Source organism: Xyrauchen texanus, chromosome 4 (genome assembly GCF_025860055.1).
Source record: "Xyrauchen texanus isolate HMW12.3.18 chromosome 4, RBS_HiC_50CHRs, whole genome shotgun sequence".
Taxonomy (NCBI): Eukaryota; Metazoa; Chordata; class Actinopteri; order Cypriniformes; family Catostomidae; genus Xyrauchen; species Xyrauchen texanus.
In genome coordinates, this window is record NC_068279.1 from 59798 (window position 1) to 80347 (window position 20550).

Genomic DNA, 20550 nt, shown 5'->3' on the forward strand with positions numbered 1-20550 from the left:
GGGTGTGGGGGTGTCATCGTCCGGGTTCAATACAAGTGAAGCTAATGTTGATAACCACAAAAATGTATTTCGACACGTCCTTCCTTTTCTTTAAAAATAAGCACAAATGTGTGTTTCAGTGAGACAGTTACAATGCAAGTCAATGGGGTTTAATCTGTAAACATTAAAATACTGTTTCAAAAGTATAAACACAAGACATAAACAATAAGTGTGTTAACATGATTTTACTGTCATTAAATCACTCACTGACCACATCTGTGGAAAGATAAGAGACAAATTTATGCCATGACCTTATCAACAAAACCCTAAAACGACTATCAAAATGACAATAGAGCGCTACTGAAGTAGGCAAGGCAAGGCAAGGCAAGTTTATTTATATAGCACATTTCATACACAATGGTAATTCAAAGTGCTTTACATAGAAGAGATTAAAATAAGAATAAAAAAATAAGAATAATTGAAACAGTTTAGAATAAAATAAAATAAAATCCAGTACAAACAGTCGGACACACAGTGGCACAGTGCTCATTCAGTAAATGCACAGCTAAACAGATCCAGAGTCTGGATTTGAATGTGACTACTGTAGGAGCACATCTGATCTCTTCTGGAAGCTGGTTCCAGCTGCGGCTGGCATAATAGCTAAAAGCAGACTCTCCTTGCTTAGAGTGAACCCTTGGAACCCTCTCAAATGTTTGCTCCCTGGACAATAAACTGGACTATATCCGACTCCAGCAGGCTACGCAGCGTGAGTTTAGAGACTGCATGTCTTTGTTTTCACGGAGACGTGGCTCAGCGACAGAGTTCCGGATGCCGCCATTCAGCTAGACGGGCTCGCCTCGTTTCGTGCCGACAGAAATACAGCTCTCTGCGGTAAGACTCGCGGTGGTGGATGTGTGTTTACATCAACACGGAATGGTGCAAGAACTCTATGCTAGTCTCTAGTTACTGTTCATCGCTGTTGGAGCTTGTCACTGTTAGATGCAGACCTTTTTATCTACCACGGGAATTCACCACTGTTTGCATAACCGAGTTTACATTCCCCCAGCCTAACGCTAAGGAAGCGCTCTGTGAACTGTATGGGGCTATGAGCTGAACTGCAGAACGCTCACCCCGACGGACTGTTTATTGTCGCCGGAGATTTCAACCATGCAAATCTCAAGACAGTGCTCCCTAAATTCCATCAGTATGTGGACTTTGTAACGAGAGGGCTAACGCGCTTGATCTTGTTTACACAAACATCCCAGGCGCTGCACGGTGAGCCCGCCCCCACCTCGGCTACTCAGACCACATCTCTGTTATGTTAATTCCAGCATACAGACCGCTCGTCAGACGCACAAAACCGCTTCAGAAGCAGGTGAAAACCTGGCCAGCAGGAGCCATCTCTGCTCTTCAGGACTGTTTTGAGTGTACTGACTGGCACATGTTCAGGAGGCTGCAACATATGGCGATTCTACCAACTTGGAGGAATACACAGCATCAGTGACCAGCTACATCAGCAAGTGCATTGATGATGTCACTTTCTCAAGACCATCACCACACGCTCCAACCAGAAGCCGTGGATGACTCATGGAGGTGCGCACGCTGCTGAGGTCCCGAGACTCGGCCTTCAGAGCAGGCGATAAGGCAGCCCTAAGAACAGCTAGGGCCAAACTGTCACGGGCAATCAGAGAGGCAAAGCGCACACGCCCAGAGAATCCACAGTCACTTCCAGGACAGCGGTGACACGCGCGCATGTGGCAGGGCATCCAGGCCATCACCAACTACAGGACAACATCAGTTGCCTGTGACAAAGATGCCTCCCTTCCAGATGCGCTGAACGACTTCTACGCTCGGTTTGAAGTGCAGAAGGACGTGATGGCGAGGAAGTCCACCCTCCTCCCAACGCACCAGGTGCTCTGTCTTACCACGGCAGATGTGAGGAAAACTCTACGTAGAGTCAACCCACGGAAGGCTGCTGGACCAGACAACATTCCTGGCAGAGTGCTCAGAGGATGTGCAGACCAGCTAGCAGATGTTCTTACCGACATCTTCAACATCTCTCTGAGCAGCGCCGTCGTTCCAACGTGCTTCAAGGCCACCACCATCATCCCCATGCCAAAGAAGTCTTCAGTGTCCTGCCTCAACGACTACCGTCCCGTCGCACTTACACCCATCATCATGAAGTGCTTCGAGAGGCTCGTCATGAGGCAGATTAAGACCCAGCTGCCCCCTCACTAGACCCACTGCAGTTTGCGTGATCGTTCAAACCGCTCAACGGATCGATGCCATCACCACAACCCTCCATCTGGCCCTCACCCACCTAGACAATAAGGACTCATACGTTCGAATGCTGTTCATAGATTTCAGCTCAGCATTCAACACAATCATTCCCCAGCACCTGATTGGAAAGCTGAACCTGCTGGGCCTGGACACCTCCCTCTGCAACTGGATCCTGGACTTCCTGACTGGGAGACCTCAGTCAGTCCGGATCGGGAACAGCATCTCCACCACCACCACACTGAGCACTGGGGCCCCCAGGGCTGTGTGCTCAGTCCACTGCTGTTCACTCTGCTGACTCAAGACTGTGCAGCAATGCACAGCTCGAATCACATCATCAAGTTCGCCGATGACACGCACCGTGGTGGGTCTCATCAGCAAGAACAACGAGTCAGCATACAGAGAGGAGGTGCAGCGGCTGACAAACTGGTGTAGAGCCAACAACCTGTCCCTGAATGTCGACAAAACAAAAGAGATGGTTGTTGACTTTAGGAGAGCACAAGGTGAACACACTCCGCTGAACATCGACGGCTCCTCTGTGGAGATCGTCAAGAGCACCAAATTTCTTGGTGTTCACCTGGCGGAGAACCTCACCTGGTCCCTCAACACCAGCTCAATCACCAAGAAAGCCCAGCAGCGTCTCTACTTTCTTCGAAGGCTGAGGAAAGCACATCTCCCAACCCCATCCTCACTACATTCTATAGAGGGACTATTGAGAGCATCCTGAGCAGCTGCATCACTGCCTGGTTTGGCTTGCACGTGACTGCAAAGCCCTGCAGAGGATAGTGAGGACAGCTGAGAAGATCATTGGGGTCTCTCTTCCCTCCATCAAAGACATTTACAAAAAACACTGTATCCACAAAGCAACCAGCATTGTGGACTGACCCCACACACCCCTCACACAAACTCTTTACCCTCCTTCCGGTCTGGCAAGAGGTACCGAAGCATTCGGGCTCTCACGCCAGACTGTGTAACAGCTTCTTCCCCAAGCCATCAGACTTCTCAATACTCAGAGACTGGTTTGACACACACGTGTCCTGAGTTGCACTTTAATAACTGTCGCTTTATAACTGTCTGCTACCTCAATAACTGCTATGTGCATAGAACACTATCTCATAGTATGTTATGTTTACATTTTAGAAACTGTCATCTTTTTGCACTACTGAGTACTGGTCAGGCTGCACTGTCTATTGTCCTGTTCATTGTCAGTAATTTGTTGTACTGTCCTGTACTTTTTGCACATGTTTGCACGTGCACTTTATATAGGTATATATAGGTAGTTTATATAGGTATTTTATTTCGTTGTGTTGTCTTATGTGGTCCTATGTTGGTCCTTTGTTGTTTTTTTATGTAGCACCATGGTCCTGGAGGAACGTTGTCTCATTTTGCTGTGTACTGTACTAACTGTATATGGTTGAAACGACAATAAAAACCACTTGACTTGACTTGGTATTTCTAGCTGATGTGATCCTAATGATCTGAGTGATCTGATGGGTTTATATTCAGTGAGCATATCTGCAATATATTGAGGTCCTAGCCCATTGAGTGATTTATATACCAGTAATAATACTTTAAAATCAATCCTAAATGTAACTGGGAGCCAGTGTAAAGACCTGAGGACTGGTGTGATATGTTCATATTTTCTGGTTCTGCTCAGAATCCTGGCAGCAGCGTTCTGTATGAGCTGCAACTGTCTTGTGGTCTTTTTGGGAAGGCCAGTGAGGAGTCCATTACAATAATCCACCCTGCTGGTGATGAAGGCATGCACAAGTTTCTCTAGGTCTTGACTGGAAACAAAGCATCTAATTCTTGCAATATTTTTCAGATGATAGTATGCTGATTTAGTTATTGCTTTGACATGACTACTGAAACTAAGGTCTGACTCTAGAGACACACCAAGATTCCTGACTTGATTTTTAGTTGTTTGACCCCTAGCGTCAAGGTATGCATTCACCTTGAGAACGTCATCTTTGTTTCCAAACGCAATGACTTCAGTTTTGTCTTTGTTTAACTGAAGAAAGTTTTGGCACATCCAACTGTTAACTTCATCAATGCATTGGCACAGGGAGTCAATGGGGCTGTAATCGTTAGGTGATAGGGCTAAGTAGACCTGTGTGTCGTCTGCATAGCTGTGGTAAGCAATTTGGTTCTTTCTCATTATTTGGCTCATTGGGAGCATATACAGGTTGAACAGGAGTGGTGCAAGAATTGAGCCTTGAGGGACTCCGCATGTCATGGACGTCCACTCAGACATATGGTCTCCTATACTCACATGAGGGCGGCTGTGGCTCAGGTGGTAGAGCGGGTCGGCTGTCAATCGCAGGGTTGGCGGTTCGAATCCCGGCCCACACGACTCCACATGCCGAAGTGTCCTTGGGCAAGACACTGAACCCCAAGTTGCTCCCAATGGTAGGCTAGCGCCTTGCATGGCAGCTCTGCCGCCATTGGTGAATGAATGTGTGTGTGAATGGGTGATTGGGACACAGTGTAAAGCGCTTTGGTAACCTCTGAGATTAGAAAAAAGCGCCATATAAGTGCAGACCATTTACCACATAATAACCTCTCCCATCTAAGTATGACCTGAACCATTTTAGGACCATCCCAGAAAGCCCCACCCAGTTTTCCAGCCTGTCAAGAAGTATGTTGTGATCGACAGTGTCAAATGCAGCACTGAGGTCGAGTAGTACCAGTACTGATAATTTGCCTGTATCAGTATTTAAGCGAATATCGTTTATTATCTTTATGAGCTTGTCTCTGTGCTGTGATGCGATCGGAAACCAGATTGAAAATTGTCAAAGTATCCATTTGAGTTCAAGAATTTGTTCAGCTGATTGAAGACAACTTTTTCAATGATCTTGCCTATGAAAGGAAGATTTGAGATCGGTCTATAGTTGCTTAATATGGTCTTATCCAGATTGCTCTTTTTCAAGAGGGGCTTGACAACTGCAGTTTTCAGGGAGTTTGGAAAACTCCCAGAGAGAAGTGAGGAGTTTATCACTTCTAGGAGATCTGCTTCTAAACAGTTGAACACACTTTTGAAAAAAAGATGTGGGAAGTGCATCAAGGGCGCAGGTTGATGTTTTAAGGTGCTGTACGGTTTCTTCCAAAATGTTGCCATCAATTTCTTTGAAATCAGACATAGTAACTACTTTCTCAGGTTGTGGTTTGATTTGTCTGACCCCAGCACAACTCAAGGATGTGCTGATCACCTTTCTGATATTATTTATTTTTCAAAGAAGAAAGAAGCAAACTCACTGCACTTGCTGTCTGAGAGCATTTCACTGGGAATCTGGCTTGGGTGGTTTGTCAGTCTCTCTACAGTCGCAAAAAGAGTGCGTGTGTTGTTTAAGTTGCTGTTTATAATATTCGAGAAGTCTGTCTAGCTTTGCCTAGTTCCATATTAAAAGCATGGATGCTGTCTCTGTAGATGTTATAATGGACTACAAGTTTTGTCTTCCGCCACATGCGTTCTGCTTTTCTGCATTGTCTTTTCATATTTTGCACTGCTGTTGAGTTTCTCCAAGGCGCTTTTTGACTGCCACTCTTCTTCCTGACTTTCACAGGAGCAATATCATCAATTACACTTTTAACTTTTGAGTTAAAAGAATCAAGGAGAAAATCAACAGAGTCAGCAGATATACTTGGTGTTAAAGATATAGCCTTCATAAATAGTACACTAGTGTTCTCATTTAAGCATCTCTTCTTGACAGACACAGATCTAGTTTCAATGGCAGGAGAGATCAATATATCAAAGAAAACACAGAAATGATCAGACAGTGCTACATTCTTAATAACAATCGATGAAATGTTTAGACCCTTACTGATAAGTAAATCTAGAGTGTGTCCATGATTGTGTGTGGGTCCATGTACATGCTGAGTCAGATCAAAAGTTTTTAAAACAGTTATGATTTCTTTTGTCATATTGGTTTCTGCATTATCTATGTGAATGTTAAAGTCTCCAGCAATGGCAAAACAGTCAAACTCTGAGGTAATTGTTGATAACAGTTCTGTAAAGTCCTCAGCGAAGGCTGGAGAGTATTTTGGAGGCCTGTAAATAATGATAAGTAAAATGCGTGGAGCACCTTTTAACACACTACCCAGATATTCGAAAGACGGGTAATTCCCAAATGATATTTGCTTACATTGACAGACATCTTTAAAGAGAGCAGCTAGTAAAATTGCCATAGACAAATTGATTTTCAACAATAACGTAAACCTTTAAAGACAGACCTTATGTAGCAGTATCATTTGTACACACGACTTTCGAATTGTCAAAAGAAATGGCTGTGCGCAAAACCACAGTGTGGTCAATAAACGAGGTGCAGACGTTCCTCTCCTTAACGACGAACGAAACAACGGGAAACAAAAACAGCCGAAGTGCTTCAAACAGAAGAAAGTGGAAGTGGTTCGACCAAATGGACGCTAAGGATGATGTGTTAACTCTATACTCTGCTTGAAAGCTTCACTTTATTTAGTTGAGCAGCTACTGGAAGCTTCTAGAACAACCAATTTAAGGGTTACACTTGTGTAAAATCACCATCAACAACTGCTTTATGCAGCACAATGAGCTAGCAGCTAACAGCTAGCGCTCGTGTTATTGATTATTGTTTTGTGTCATGTTTAAGATGATGTCGCAGCGCAACTATGGCGATCAGCCTATAATCCCACCCACATCGAACCGTGACGTGCCGTGGAAAAGTGCCATTAGTGGAGTGGAAGAGACAAAAAATGCGAGTATAGTAAAAACATGTCAGGAAAAGATATATAAGGATTATAATGATTTAGATATGTCACCTATAAAGAGTTTAATAAAATATATATGAAAACCTTTGGCATACATGCATAACGTTTCCAGATCAAATGAAAATTGTGAACATTATTCCTATATATAAAAGTCTGATGTTACTTGTGTTTTTTCAAATTACAGACCTGTATCTTTACTACCCAAATGGTCTCAAATATTAGAGAAATTATATGTTGCTTGATGAATTTATAGAAAAATTCTAAATATGATGTGACTTTCGCTTAAAGTATTCAACAGAAATGGCACAAATGGAATTTGTAGAAGAAATAGCTAGTGCAACTGAAAATGGGAATATGTGGTGGGAATTTTTGTTGATCTAAATAAAGCATTTGATATGATTGATAAATAATAATTATTAAATAAATTGTATAAATGTCATCTACAATGTTCACAACTCCTCCTAAGCCTTCCAGCCTTTGGGCTATGCATTTCTGAAAAACGTCCGGAGCTGAGGAAACACCGAAAGGTAGTCTCAGAAAACGATACCTTCCGAATGGGGAATTAAATGTGCATAGCTTGGAGCTCTCTTCATCCAACTGCACTTGCCGGAACCCATGATTAGCATCCATAACTGAGAATATTTTAGGATTTGGAATTTCTGCTTCAATCTCTTCCACTGTGCGTAATGGGTAATGTTCTCTTTGTATCGCCCCGTTGAGATCTTTAGGGTCGATGCAGATTCAGATTTTGAGGTTTCACCACAGTGACCATACTATTTACCCTTAGGCTCCGACTGCTTCAGAGTAGGTCTTCCATTCTATTTTCAGTTTTTTTTTTCTCCCCTTTTCGGAATGCCCAATTCCCAATGCGCTTTAAGTCCTTGTGGTGGTGTAGTGACTCAATCCGGGTGGCAGAGGATGAATCTCAGTTGCCTCCGCATCTGAGACTGTCAATCCACGCATCTTATCACATGGCACGTTGAGCGCGTTACCACAGAGACGTAGTGCGTGTGGAGGCTTCATGCTATTCTTTGCGGCATCCACACACAACTCACCACATGCCCCACCGAGAGCGAGAACCACATAATAGCGACCACGAGGAGGTTACCCCATGTGACTCGACCCTCCCTAGCAACCGGGTCAATTTGGTTGCTAAGGAGGCCTGGCTGGATTCACTCAGCATGCCCTGGATTCGATCTCGTGACTCCAGGTGTGATAGTCAGCATCAATACTCACTGAGATAACCAGGCCACCTCAGTTCAGTTTTGAATCTTTCTTTCAAAGTCACAGGCACTTTCCGTGGTGGGTGAATGACTGGAACGATTCTGGATTGAGCTGTATATGGTGTATTCCTGGTACACAGCCTAGTCCCGTACAGACATCTTCATATTCACTCATGATAACAGTTTTTTCCTTGTTTTTTTAGACCTAACTTCATGCACACTTCTCTGCCTAGAATTGCTGGTGTGTCTTGCTCTATGATCTGAAAATCCAGTTCTTGCACACACTTTTTGTACTCACACTTGAGCTTTACTCTGCCCTTTGGCTCCATCGTGGCAACTCACCTGCAGCTTGACTATCAGTGGAACATTTTTAGTTTTAGGTCTCCGATGACAGCACATTACACTCTGCACCTGTAACCAGTTTAAAGGTAAGCTTGCAGTGGCTTATCTTTAATGTTTCAGTCTACTGTTTGATTTCATTGTCACTTTTTGAGACTGTGTTCATTTGTACAACATCCAATTGTTCTTTCTGCTGCCCATAAACATCTAACCATCCTGTTTAATCTCATGAACTAGTTTATACATTTTTCCGAAGTGGTTTTTCTGTGAACAAACACTGCATATGTTGCCGTAAGCTGGCCATTTTCTGGGCTCATGAGTGTATCCACACTTCATGCATTTGCCCTTCATACACTGTTTAGAGAGAGCTAGTCTTTTTGCAGATGTTACCCCACTCTTCCACCAAGACACTTGCAAGTTTCTGGACATTTCTGGCGGGAATGGCCCTAGCACTCACCCTCCCATCCAACAGGTCCCATACGTGCTCAATGGGTTTGAGATCCGGGCTCTTCGCTGGTTATGGCAGAACACTGGCATTCCTTCATGCTGGAGGGTCATGTCAGGATAAGCCTGCAGGAAGGGTACCACATGAGGAAGGACGATGTCTTCCCTGTAGCGCACAGCATTGAGATTGCCTGCAATGACAACAAGCTCAGTCCGATGATGCTGTGACACACCGCCCCAGACCATGACGGACCCTCCACCTCCAAATCGATCCCGCTCCAGATAATGATAACGGTGTAATGATCATTCCTTTGACGATAAACGACCATCACCCCTTGTGAGACAAAACCACGACAGAGCACTTTTTGCCAGTCCTGTCTGGTCCAGTGAAGGTGGGTTTGTGCCCGTAGGAGACGTTGTTACCGATGATGTCTGGTAAGGAGCTGCCTTACAACAGGCCAACATGCCCTCAGTCCAGCCTCTCTCAGACTACTGCGGACAGTCTGAGCACTGATGGAGGGATTGTTTTGAATGTTTGCTATTTATTTAATTTACTACAGGGAATTTTGCCGGCATTTTTTCAAAAGTAAGAAAAACAATTATTTGATAGAGTTGGAATATATGTTCCAAAAAAGCACACTGATGTTTTTCTCCAAGTATTATGTATTTATTTTCAATTTGGACTAATCCCATGACTGTCATCTATAATTCTGAATGGTGTGGAAAAGCAACTTTAATAAATAAACAGATGTCTACTACGATTAAATGAATCACAGTGGCCATTTATTTCTTCTCCTTGTACTTATTGATGACCGGTGCATGATACGAGATATTCATGTTATATCTGGTATCCACTCCTGTAAGTGTCATGATGCAGATGTGTTTCCAGCGTCGGATCTGTACGCCGTTAAAATCAATCCATAATCACATACAATAAATTTGCTTTCAAGGATGTATAAAGTCATCAAAATGTACACATCATTTACAATTGGGGCAAACTCTATCATGTGATACTATATTTATGCGTTAATGACAATATTCTCGAAAGAAAGTGTTTCCAAAACTGTTTTTGTCGACATTTGAAGTATCGACATATGCGCTAGAGTTAAATGGAAAAATATTGTGTCGACATTTGTGAACTTTTAGCAACAATTTGCCTTTCCATCAGATTTATTTTGATGCGCTAAAACTGTTTTGCAAAAAGTCCTTGGATGGAAACGTAGTTATTGTCTCTGTCAAAGAAACATTGCTAGTGGTCTCGAGTGCTATTGCTAATTTGCTCACATACATATTGCTAGATTAAATTGTCTGATCAGTACAATGGTTGAATATGATAGAGTTTGTTATCTAATGGTTAAAATGAGTGCTATGGCCATTCAAGATGCATAACTTTGTTAATGATAAAAAACAAAGAATATTCTGATTTTAAAAATAATATACTTATGTTTATATGAACACATTTTGTCACTAAAAGGAAACTGTTTTAGATTTAAAAAAAAAAACATTCTTGTTGTGTGTACATACTGTAACAGAAATAAACGTTACTTTATGTATTATTGCATTTTAGCCAATTTACTGTTGTTGATGCCTTGATGTTCTTTTGTGAGCACTGATGGGATACTAGAGACAGTGAATCCAAGTGCAATCCACGCTGGCATCAAGCATACAGCACATGGCCTTGCACATGGCACTGAGGACATTTCACTGAACACCGTTGACTGTGATCTTTTCTCACATTGTGGACTATAGGATTACAATCATTGCATCGCACTCAAATAGCTTGGTGGAATTGAAACTCATTGCATCTTCATCATCACTTCAACTTATCAAAAGACAGGACCATTCAAACGATAAGTTTATTTCATCTCCTTGACTCATTGAAGAGACAAAGACTTTTGAGAGTTTATTTATTATCTGTTTGGCACATGTATTAAGCACTGGTTGGGAAAATTAAAATAGGTTTAAAAATATAATTTGTTTTCTGAAGAGATTTATATATCAGTACATGTCCAAAATCTGTTGAACCCCCTCAGAGTAATATCTTTATTAGAGAGGTGTTGTTACAACACACTAACCAGCAATTAAATAAAGTTCTAGTGGTTTATATAATGTTAGTAGGTTAATTGAGTTGTTTTGTGTTCTCCCAAAGAAATGCTAATTTAACCGTTGTTATGCTGAGCACTAAGGTTAGCTAGCTAGCAAACACAAGCCGCTAACTCTGTCTCTGCTGCTACACTTTTGAGTTTCTGGCATCCTCTCAAACTCATCCACTGCTTGTTTCTTTCTAAAGAAGTCACGAACCTTACCGGATTTAGGTATAGGAGACATCTTGCCAGCAATGCCGGGGGCGGCACAGGCACAAACAAAATCGTAATGGTGACATTTGTGCAATCAGTTTTAAATCGCTCATTTGCACGTCAATGATATCATGTCACTGTGGGACTGTGGGTCAATTAACCTTGTCGGAGTAGGCGCCCAGAGCCATATAGAGAGAGAGTTGCGACAACGGAAGTTCTAAATGCTTGATCGTCACGTGATTCATGTAGACTTCAGATAGTTCCAGGAAGTGCTTTGGCGGGCATTGCAAACTGTTAGAGTAGAGTGACAGAACTGCGATTTCTGGTAATTAGTAGTCAATAAATGCATTTATTTTATATATTTATGTAACACACCGACATATGTATGTAGCATGAGTATATTGTTTCAGCGATGTTGTTTTTTTAAAGATCAAATCAGCTAACATTTGAGGATTAGTGTTCGCATACTGTTATTTGCCTCAACTTATTTCAGGCTAGGGTTTCTGTTACCTCATGTTCATTGTTTTCACTAATCTCATGGTAACTAATGTCATATTTATGACTTTTCAGATAGTACAGAGACAGGTTGGTGACAGGTGATTTCCAGCTCGCACCGCACAATGTGTCAATGAACTATTAGCAGCAGTTACGGAAATGTAAAATTTAGTGAAATGAAGCTTATTGTTTACAATTCTATATATAGTATTATAAATATTATATATCTAATGTATAATTCTTACAATACTTATTCATATACACAATATATTCAGCTTTAAAACAACTTAAGCATACTCGTATATAAACTGCCATTCAAAAGTAATGAGGCTGAAAATTCAGCTTGGCATCACAGGAGTAAATTACATTTTAAAATACATTAAAATAGAAAACAGTTATTTTAAATTGTAATAATATATTACGATATTACTTTTTTTTAAAAAAAAACGATGGATGAAACTGAATCAAGAGAACAGATTTTACAATTAATAGGGTGTTCGTTACTAACTTTATCCAGCTCCAATCCTCGCCTAATCTGTTAGTTATTCGATAACATCCCTTATCTCCTAATTTAATGAGTAATACTCAATTATAAGGTTTTAATTTACAAGTTATTTTTATTTAGATGTACTGATAATATACAGAATAAGATATTATTCTTTAAACGTCTCAAGTGCGTCGCAAACGGTTTGTTCTGCTGCATCTCTACGGCGCGGCATGTGTTTGCTGCTACTTCCGGGAACTATTGAGAGGCTCCACGAGCCGCCATTACTGTAAAAAAAAAAACGTTCCATTTGAGTCAATGGAGTTGTCGCAACGCTCTCTCTCTATATGGCTCTGTAGGCGCCCTGATTCTAGTTTTTTGTGTGAATTAGGCAGGCTACTACCTGGGAAGTTCTCCCGCTCAGATGTACGAGAGGGGAGCGGGGGTAGTTCAGGTCTAACCACCGGAAGCCCGAGGTAGGGGGAGCGGGGGAATCTATCAAACAGCGCACCTCTAACTTTGTACAGTACTAATGAAAATAAGTCACACAACAAAACAATTCATTCATAATACTGTGAATATACAGTTCAGACATCGTTGCATTTGTTTCTGGTTTGTGTTAAATCGTTAAGAATATAAAACCAATCTGCACACCCCCAATGTGAAATAGTTTAGTCTTGATTGGTTGACTGCTTATTATAAATGCTCCAGAGCCAAATCAACATAAATGGATAAGAAAAGATTCACGGGCATCTTTCTTTTGGTGTTTCAGTCAGTAGAAAGGTCTCTTTGGGGTCATACATTGTTAGAACCGTGACCTTAATTGCCTATACAAGCTGCTAGTGTCTTAACCATTCCACAGGTGCATGTTCATAAATCGTTTGTCAAGTTAATTGGATTTTTACAAAATGTAATTTATATTGTCATTTAGAGCATTTATATGCATAAAATGACAACTGGTCAAAATAACAAAGATGCCGCGTTTCCAGACCTCAAATGCAAAGCAAGCTCATATTAATTTTTAATCGCAATACTAATGTTTTAACTTAAGAGAGATCAGAAACCAATATTTGCTGGAATAATCCTGATTTTCAAATCACAGCTTTCAAACGTCCTCGGATGCCCTCTGCCAGTCTTTCACATTGCTGTTGGGTGACTTTACACCACTCCTGGCTCAAAAAGTAAATCAGCTCTGCTTTGTTTGATGGCTTGTGGCCATCCATCTTCCGGGTTCAGGTCTTGAGATTGGGCTGGCCATGACAGGGTTAAACTGTACCCTTGTGGGTTTTTATGCGTGCACAACTAATTTAATGACCTCTCATTGTGTCCTGAATAAATTGAACCTCAGATTACTCAAAGGTGGTTGAACACACAAGGAAACATTTGGGATGAAAGTGTCAACTAATATCAACAATTCAAGTTCTGATTTGTGACAATCACAGCCCACTCGGTTTGGAAGCTAAACAATTTTAAATTTCCACATAAATTGCCAAATGCATTTACACCTAACCCCATTTACAGCAAACTAATTCAGTCACTGTTCTTGTTTCCAGGTGTTTTATTGTGGTTAATTTGACAGACTGATGTTCATTCTGCAGTTTAATCAAACAGGCCGAAGCCCATGTCCCCATCAGACTCCTCGGACTCGTCCTTGGGCGCCTCCTCTTTGGCAGCAGGAGCAGCAGATTTTACCTCAGTAGCGGCTGCAGGAGCTGCGACAGCGAAGGCGGTGGGGTCAGCCAGGTAAGCTTTCACCTGTGAAGGGAGGAGAGGATGTTACATTTACATTTATGCATTTGGCAGATGCTTGTATCCAAAGAGACAAGTGCATTACAGGGACAATCCCCCCAGAGCAACCTGGAGTTAAGTGCCTTGCTCAAGGACACAATGGTGGTGGCCGTGGGGTTCAAACAAGCGACCTTCTGATTAACAGCCCTGTGCTTTAGCCACAACGCCGCCGCCACCACTCCACACACCGGAGACAGATCATGACATAACGCATTTGTTTATAGATCCATCAAAGCATTTAAAATGGACAAATATTTCTAAGGACCGTCTGAGACCAAGCGTCACTATCTGCCGGGGACGAAGACGGACGGGGATTGCAGGAAACTGATCATGCAGGGAGAACGACAGAATGGCAACAAGATTGGTGTATGATGAGATCCAAGAGGAAAGGAGTTTTACCTTCTCAGCCAACGGGAAGGAGTAGTCCGTTTCCACGGAAACAGCCAGCACCCTCTTGTATCCATTGATGACGGAGTGAGGGATGGAGGCGAGGGTGGGGTAGCCGATCTGCAGACACACACTGGCGATGTTCCTCACACCCTGAGATGTACAAATAAAGATCACATTAATAATGACACAAACACTGTCTGAGACCAAGCGTCCCTGTGAGCTGTGGGATTCAAACACACAGGGATAGTAGGAAACTGGTTTATGTGCGCAGGGGGAACGACAAACCAGCACTGCAACAGCTGGACTGTAACTTATCCTGCATCTTCACAAATGCGATCATCAGCAGTCCATATGCATCACTCATGAATCAGTTCAAACAGAGATTTAATCCGTGATTAGATTTAATCACAGTCATGTTTTAAATGTTTTGGTAACCCTAAACGGGTTGTATTTGACATTAGTTAACTACATTATGTAACAACGAAGGTGTATTAATCTTGATTAGTTAATGTCCACCTACACCAACCCATATATAAAATGAAGTTGTGTACATTCACATTAGTTAATGCATAAATGGACAAACATGAACACACACTACATTTGTATAAATTAAATATTTATGAAGATCAATAAAACTTTTTTTTTTGCACATTATCGTTTTATTATAACCAATGCATTATCATAAAATATTTATCTGGAAGCGTTATTTAAGACATGTCGGCTTCTATGGCTCCTCATAGCAAATTAAATACCAAGTTTTAACAAATTATATACATCTATATAAAGAGTACATTAATTCATCTTTGCATATCCAATTATATAAAAGTTGATCTTCCTAAAGTTTACATATAAAATCGTTTGCGCTTGCCTTGTATACTACTGCATTTTAACTTCTTGAAAGAACATTTTGAATCTAAATTTAAACTATGGCTGATTAGTTGATCCAATTCACAACAAAGTGACATTTTGCTCACAAAACAGCTAAAATTCTGCATTCCTGCAGCAGTACTCAAGCAGTCACCATCACAAGGAGAGTATGAATGACATACCTCCAGGAATCTCTTGTGCAGAGCATCTTCAGTGATGTCCAACACCTCCGGGCTGTAAACGCTGCCGTTGTCATACACCTGCTGAATGATCAGCCCGTACGAGAAGGGCGAAATGTTCAACATGTTGAGCAGCGTGGCCTCGCTGGCACCCACCTTATCTCCAGGCTTGATCAGCTGAACGTCACTCTGACAGCGGAAGAGAACGGTCGGGTGAAATACGGGTACAGCGCTAATGAAATCGGAGCAATTGTATCACAATATTAAAATCACATCAGATGTAATTCAAGAGCCTCAGTTCCAGTTGCACAATGTGACAAGTGTCTCAACTGGTCCCGACAAGAACATTTATGAAATCTAAAACTGTAACCCTTTATTACACGAACTTCATTCATTTCTTAGAAAGTTTGCATTGTCTAAAACAAGGTGTAAACCTCCATGTTGCTATAGTTTAAATTATTACACTTGCATCAAGTCTAGAAGTGTGCTTTATGTAAACAGTTCACAAGTAAAATTAAGGACTATTTCTCTGCTCCTCACCAGGATTTCAATGGTTCCTCTGGAGATCTTGGTGGTGATTCCCAAAGCCTGGAAGAAAGAGGTCTTCTCAGGACCCAGCCCAGTGTTCTGAGCAGGCACGGTAACCTCACAGGGGGCGATGGCACCAGCACGGGCAGCAGCTGGCACCTAAGACAAGAGATGACCACAATATGGAGATGCTTTCAAGCCCCAACAGAGAAATGAACCATCAACAGAAATACTCACTTTGTTTGCCAACAGCAGGTCCCGGACCTCCGTCAGATCTTCCTTCGTGAAGACAAAGCCAACATTCCCACGGATGTGGGGGAGCAGCCTACAGAGACACGGGAAAAATCCATAAACGTTCATCCAGAATTCTTTGAATGGCTGTTTGACATCCAGCGAGACACAGAACAGGGCGGTATGACCAAATGATCTCATCCCAACACAATATACAAGCCCAGTTCAAACACTGTCTGAGACCAAGCGTCCCTGTGAGCTGTGGGATTCAAACACACAGGGATAGTAGGAAACAGGTTTATGTGCACAGGGGGAACGACAAACCAGCACTGCAACAGCTGGACTGTAACTTATCCTGCTGAAGACTAAAAGAAAAGTCATGTTTGGTATGTGTAATGTTCGAGATAGTTTATTAAATAATGATTGTTGAACCACATTTAGAAGTTGTTTTTCTTCATCCTTTTTTCACAGGGTGCTTTAAAAACATCTAATCCCAGTTCACATACATTACTTTAGGAACGTCTCCGAAGCAGAATGAAAGGGACTTTTGCACAATTGTTTAAACCTCATAAAGGGTGCGTTCACACTTCGTTTGATTTCTTGGACCAAACCAGAATTTCTCCCCATACCCCGCTGACCTCCACATTTCTTTTTGGTCCAATTAGGTCATCAACGCAAATACAAGCGGCAGCTGTGTAACTTGGTGTCACAGTGTTAATGCATTCAACTCTTCGGATTTACCACCAAAACTTGCTAAATGTTTGTCTGCCACGGATGCATTGAATGTGCCATGAAGAATATTTGCGTTTGTGGAGCACGCAGATGCATTGCAAGAGATGAATGCGAGCTGCTCTCTGAAGGGGATTTAATTGCAATTGGGGGCCTGCAAAGACAATTTATACATCAAAAGTGGCTCACTTCTGCAATTTGTTACGATTGAGTTCATAACAGCAGTGAACCGCACCAGAGTTCACATGAACCGTACCACAGACCACCTTTTCAAGCGGACTCCGGTACGACAGGCGGGTGTGCACCGGATTCCGGAAAAAGCGTTAATTTACATTTCTGCATTTGGCAGACGCTTTTATCCAAAGCGAATTACAGAGCACTTATTACAGGGACAACCTGGAGTTAAGTGTCTTACTCAAGGACTCAATGGTGGTGACTGTGGGGATCAAACCAGCAACCTTCTGATTACCAATGTATTATACAGAGCACTTATTACAGGGACAATCCCCCCGGAGCAACCTGGAGTTAAGTGTCTTACTCAAGGACTCAATGGTGGTGACTGTGGGGATCGAACCAGCAACCTTCTGATTAACAGTTTACCAGTTATGTGGTTTAGACCACTACACCACCACCCCAGTACTTTATCCAAAGTGACTTTCAGTGCACTTGTAGCCCACTAGAAAAATGTATGGAAATAAATATATTATATTATTATTATATAATAAAATATTAAAACTTAGTTAACTTATTATAAATGCATATAGTTATTATGAACCAATTAAAACATCAGTTTAAGAGTTGAACCAGCCTTGATTGATAGGTGACAGCAGAAGCTTCTCTGCCATGCAGACAGCACACAGCCAGCCTGTTAGCAGCCTATGCGAGACATAAGAGACATTAACTTAAAAAGCGCTCAAATATAATTACATACGTTATCTAAACACTTTGAAGAGTACGTTGGGAACTGCACCGCTGCCAGAGAGCATTGAGGGATTTTCGTTTTGTGGGATTTTCTTTGTGTTTTATCCGACGTGAAACTTGGTGAGTTAGCCAAAGTGATTAAAGTATTGAGTGCTATGCTACAGTAGGCTAAAGCAGATATTACGCAGCATGTCACGTATTTCAGTTCATGTTGTCATATTAATGCATATTAATGTGTCAATTTCTGTTAAAATAGTAAATCTTAGTTTATTCACAATATACAATTGGGTTATTAAAAAGGTAATTTGCAGTATGTAAACTATATTCCTGTATTTTGAGTGCATGGTTTTAACACTTGCCTATAGCTTTAGCTCTGTTTTTACACTGTTGGAATGCATGGTGTAAAGAGATCAAGACATATGACTAGAATGGGAAATGCATTTTATTACAAGACTGTACAAAAAATGTGTACTTGGTGTAACATGTTTAATACACTGTACTTACCTCATGTATAATATGTTACCTAATGTTATTCTGACCCGGTTTACATAGGTCAGGTTTTTTTGATTCCTTGGAAAGATTTGGAGTTTGATGGCGAGCCACCCAACTAGAACTACAGAATCTTAGAGGACGGTATTTTATTTTACATTCATGGACTAAAGACAAGACCAAGATCTTTGTAAAGAAGCACTTTTGAATATTGTATTTTATTTATTTTATTTTCATTGTATAGAAATCTTAGGCTACTTAGAGGGTGCACCCTAGGATTTTACATTCATTATTCATGCCTACTCATATAAATATTTTCATTCTTTACCTTAATAATTGTGTCGTTACTGTTATTGTTTCAGTCCACTACCTCCTACTTCTCTAAATCTTCTGAAACCTAGTCTAGATAGAATAACCTATATAGTAGATATTAATAAATGCTACACACTCATTACAGGGACAATCCCCCCCGAGCAACCTGGAGTTAAGTGTCTTACTCAAGGACACAATGGTGGTGATTGTGGGGATCAAACCAGCAACCTTCTGATTACCAGTTATGTGCTTTAGCCCACTACGCGTTCACACCACCCAAACAAATTTTGCCATCATTCAAACTTGTGCGGACCAAAAGAGCAAGTGTGAAAGCATCCTAACAGATACGCACCTCTCCAGAGCAGGGTTGTTCTCCAGATGGCCACGGATGGCTTTGCGCATCATTGTGTTTTTGCCCATGAGCACGACGGCCTTGCTCCGCAGAGACAGACGGATCGTCTGCATCTGCTTGGAGCCGACATTGTCTGCGCCCACGATGAAGCACTTGGGGAAGTCATCCAGCAGTTGCTATGAAGAAAAGCAAAGTTAAAAAACTAGCTTGAGGAATGTTTTTTTGTGGTTATAATGGCTGAAGCATTGCAATGTTTGAGACAAAGCGTCCCTGCACGCCGTGGGATGCAGACAAACAGGGATAGAATGAAATCATTTCATTTCAGCAGGGGGAACGACAAATCAGCACAACCACAGCTGACCTGTAACTAAACCTGCTGGAGTACACCTTAAAAGATGTGGAAAGAACTTACGATGATTTTCATAAAATAGTTGGACTTCCACGTGGCCCTGTCTTCCCTGGGCATCTTTGCAGTGCTTCCAAGGATCGGTTGAACAGCCGGTTTAAAGACAAGGTTGACAAATCTGAGGATTTGAGAATAGGATTAACTAACATTTAGTATAAATCGTTTTTTGCATAGAAAAATAAAGCCCAACAATTTTTGCATTGTGACATCATAATGTACTTATGGTTATCTTATTTAGAGAATTGAAAAGGGTACTTGCCCATTTTTAATACCTTGCCAGCTCTTTTGGGCATTTATATGGAGGAATACGCTTAAAAATACAAACTCAGGCAAGATTTAATGGATTTTCTTGAAAATGCTATAATGCCAAAAAAATTACGGAACTAAAATATTCTACAAAAATGTTCCCTCTCATTGTCTTGATAAAGTGACCAGGACACGGTCACGAAATATATGAAAATGACAAATGTTAATTCTCGCACGGTTTTAAGGAGGGCCCATCATGGTGCATTAAAATAAGCCCTAGTTCTCTCTAGTTAACACATAATTATGCAATTACATACGGCGTTTCGCCTATGGTTGGCGTTGAATATGCAAGAGTGATAATAGTGTATGCGTCACTAAACGAATAAAATATAAAAAATGATAAAATAGCTCCTCTCTCTCACAGCACAACACGTGGTGCGAGGCCTACGATTGCAAACTAAAGGCTAAATGCAATTTTAATAGCAGAGTACATTCTTAACGATTTCATATAATGATCATTCATTATTGATTCAATATTTATGCCTTTACAGCCACAATATTGGTTTATAACAATAAAACAAGCGCTGAACCGCCGTTATACCTACCTCACAGTAGGGACGCGTAAAGGAAAGAGGCCGAAGCAGGAAGCAGCAAAAATTTATTCAAGACCAACATCCAATCAGAATAGCGCAGAAAGGCGAGACAGCGTGTTGATTGGTCAATACCCCCCACTCACATCCAATCAGAATAGCGTTAAAGAGGCATGACTGCGTGTTGATTGGTCAATACCCCTGCCACTCACATCCAAGAGGATTGAAATGCCTGGAACGA

General features: G+C 41.5%; 1 protein-coding gene and 2 non-coding genes across 3 annotated transcripts; all 3 read right to left on the reverse strand.

Annotated features, from left to right (window-relative positions):
• Positions 1-13821: 13821 nt before the first annotated feature.
• Positions 13822-20348, reverse strand: rplp0 (ribosomal protein, large, P0). Its single transcript, XM_052125933.1, has 8 exons — positions 20325-20348; positions 19480-19591; positions 19068-19243; positions 16271-16358; positions 16046-16192; positions 15509-15694; positions 14469-14609; positions 13822-14036 (listed from the first exon to the last, which is right to left on the reverse strand). Exons 2-8 carry the CDS (start codon positions 19531-19533, stop codon positions 13881-13883), a joined length of 948 nt encoding a protein of 315 aa, XP_051981893.1. The 5' UTR covers positions 19534-19591; positions 20325-20348; the 3' UTR covers positions 13822-13880.
• Positions 14653-14781, reverse strand: LOC127643336 (small nucleolar RNA SNORA63). Its single transcript, XR_007970488.1, has one exon. It is a non-coding gene; the product is annotated as a small nucleolar RNA SNORA63 (small nucleolar RNA).
• Positions 16497-16625, reverse strand: LOC127643337 (small nucleolar RNA SNORA63). Its single transcript, XR_007970489.1, has one exon. It is a non-coding gene; the product is annotated as a small nucleolar RNA SNORA63 (small nucleolar RNA).
• Positions 20349-20550: the final 202 nt, after the last annotated feature.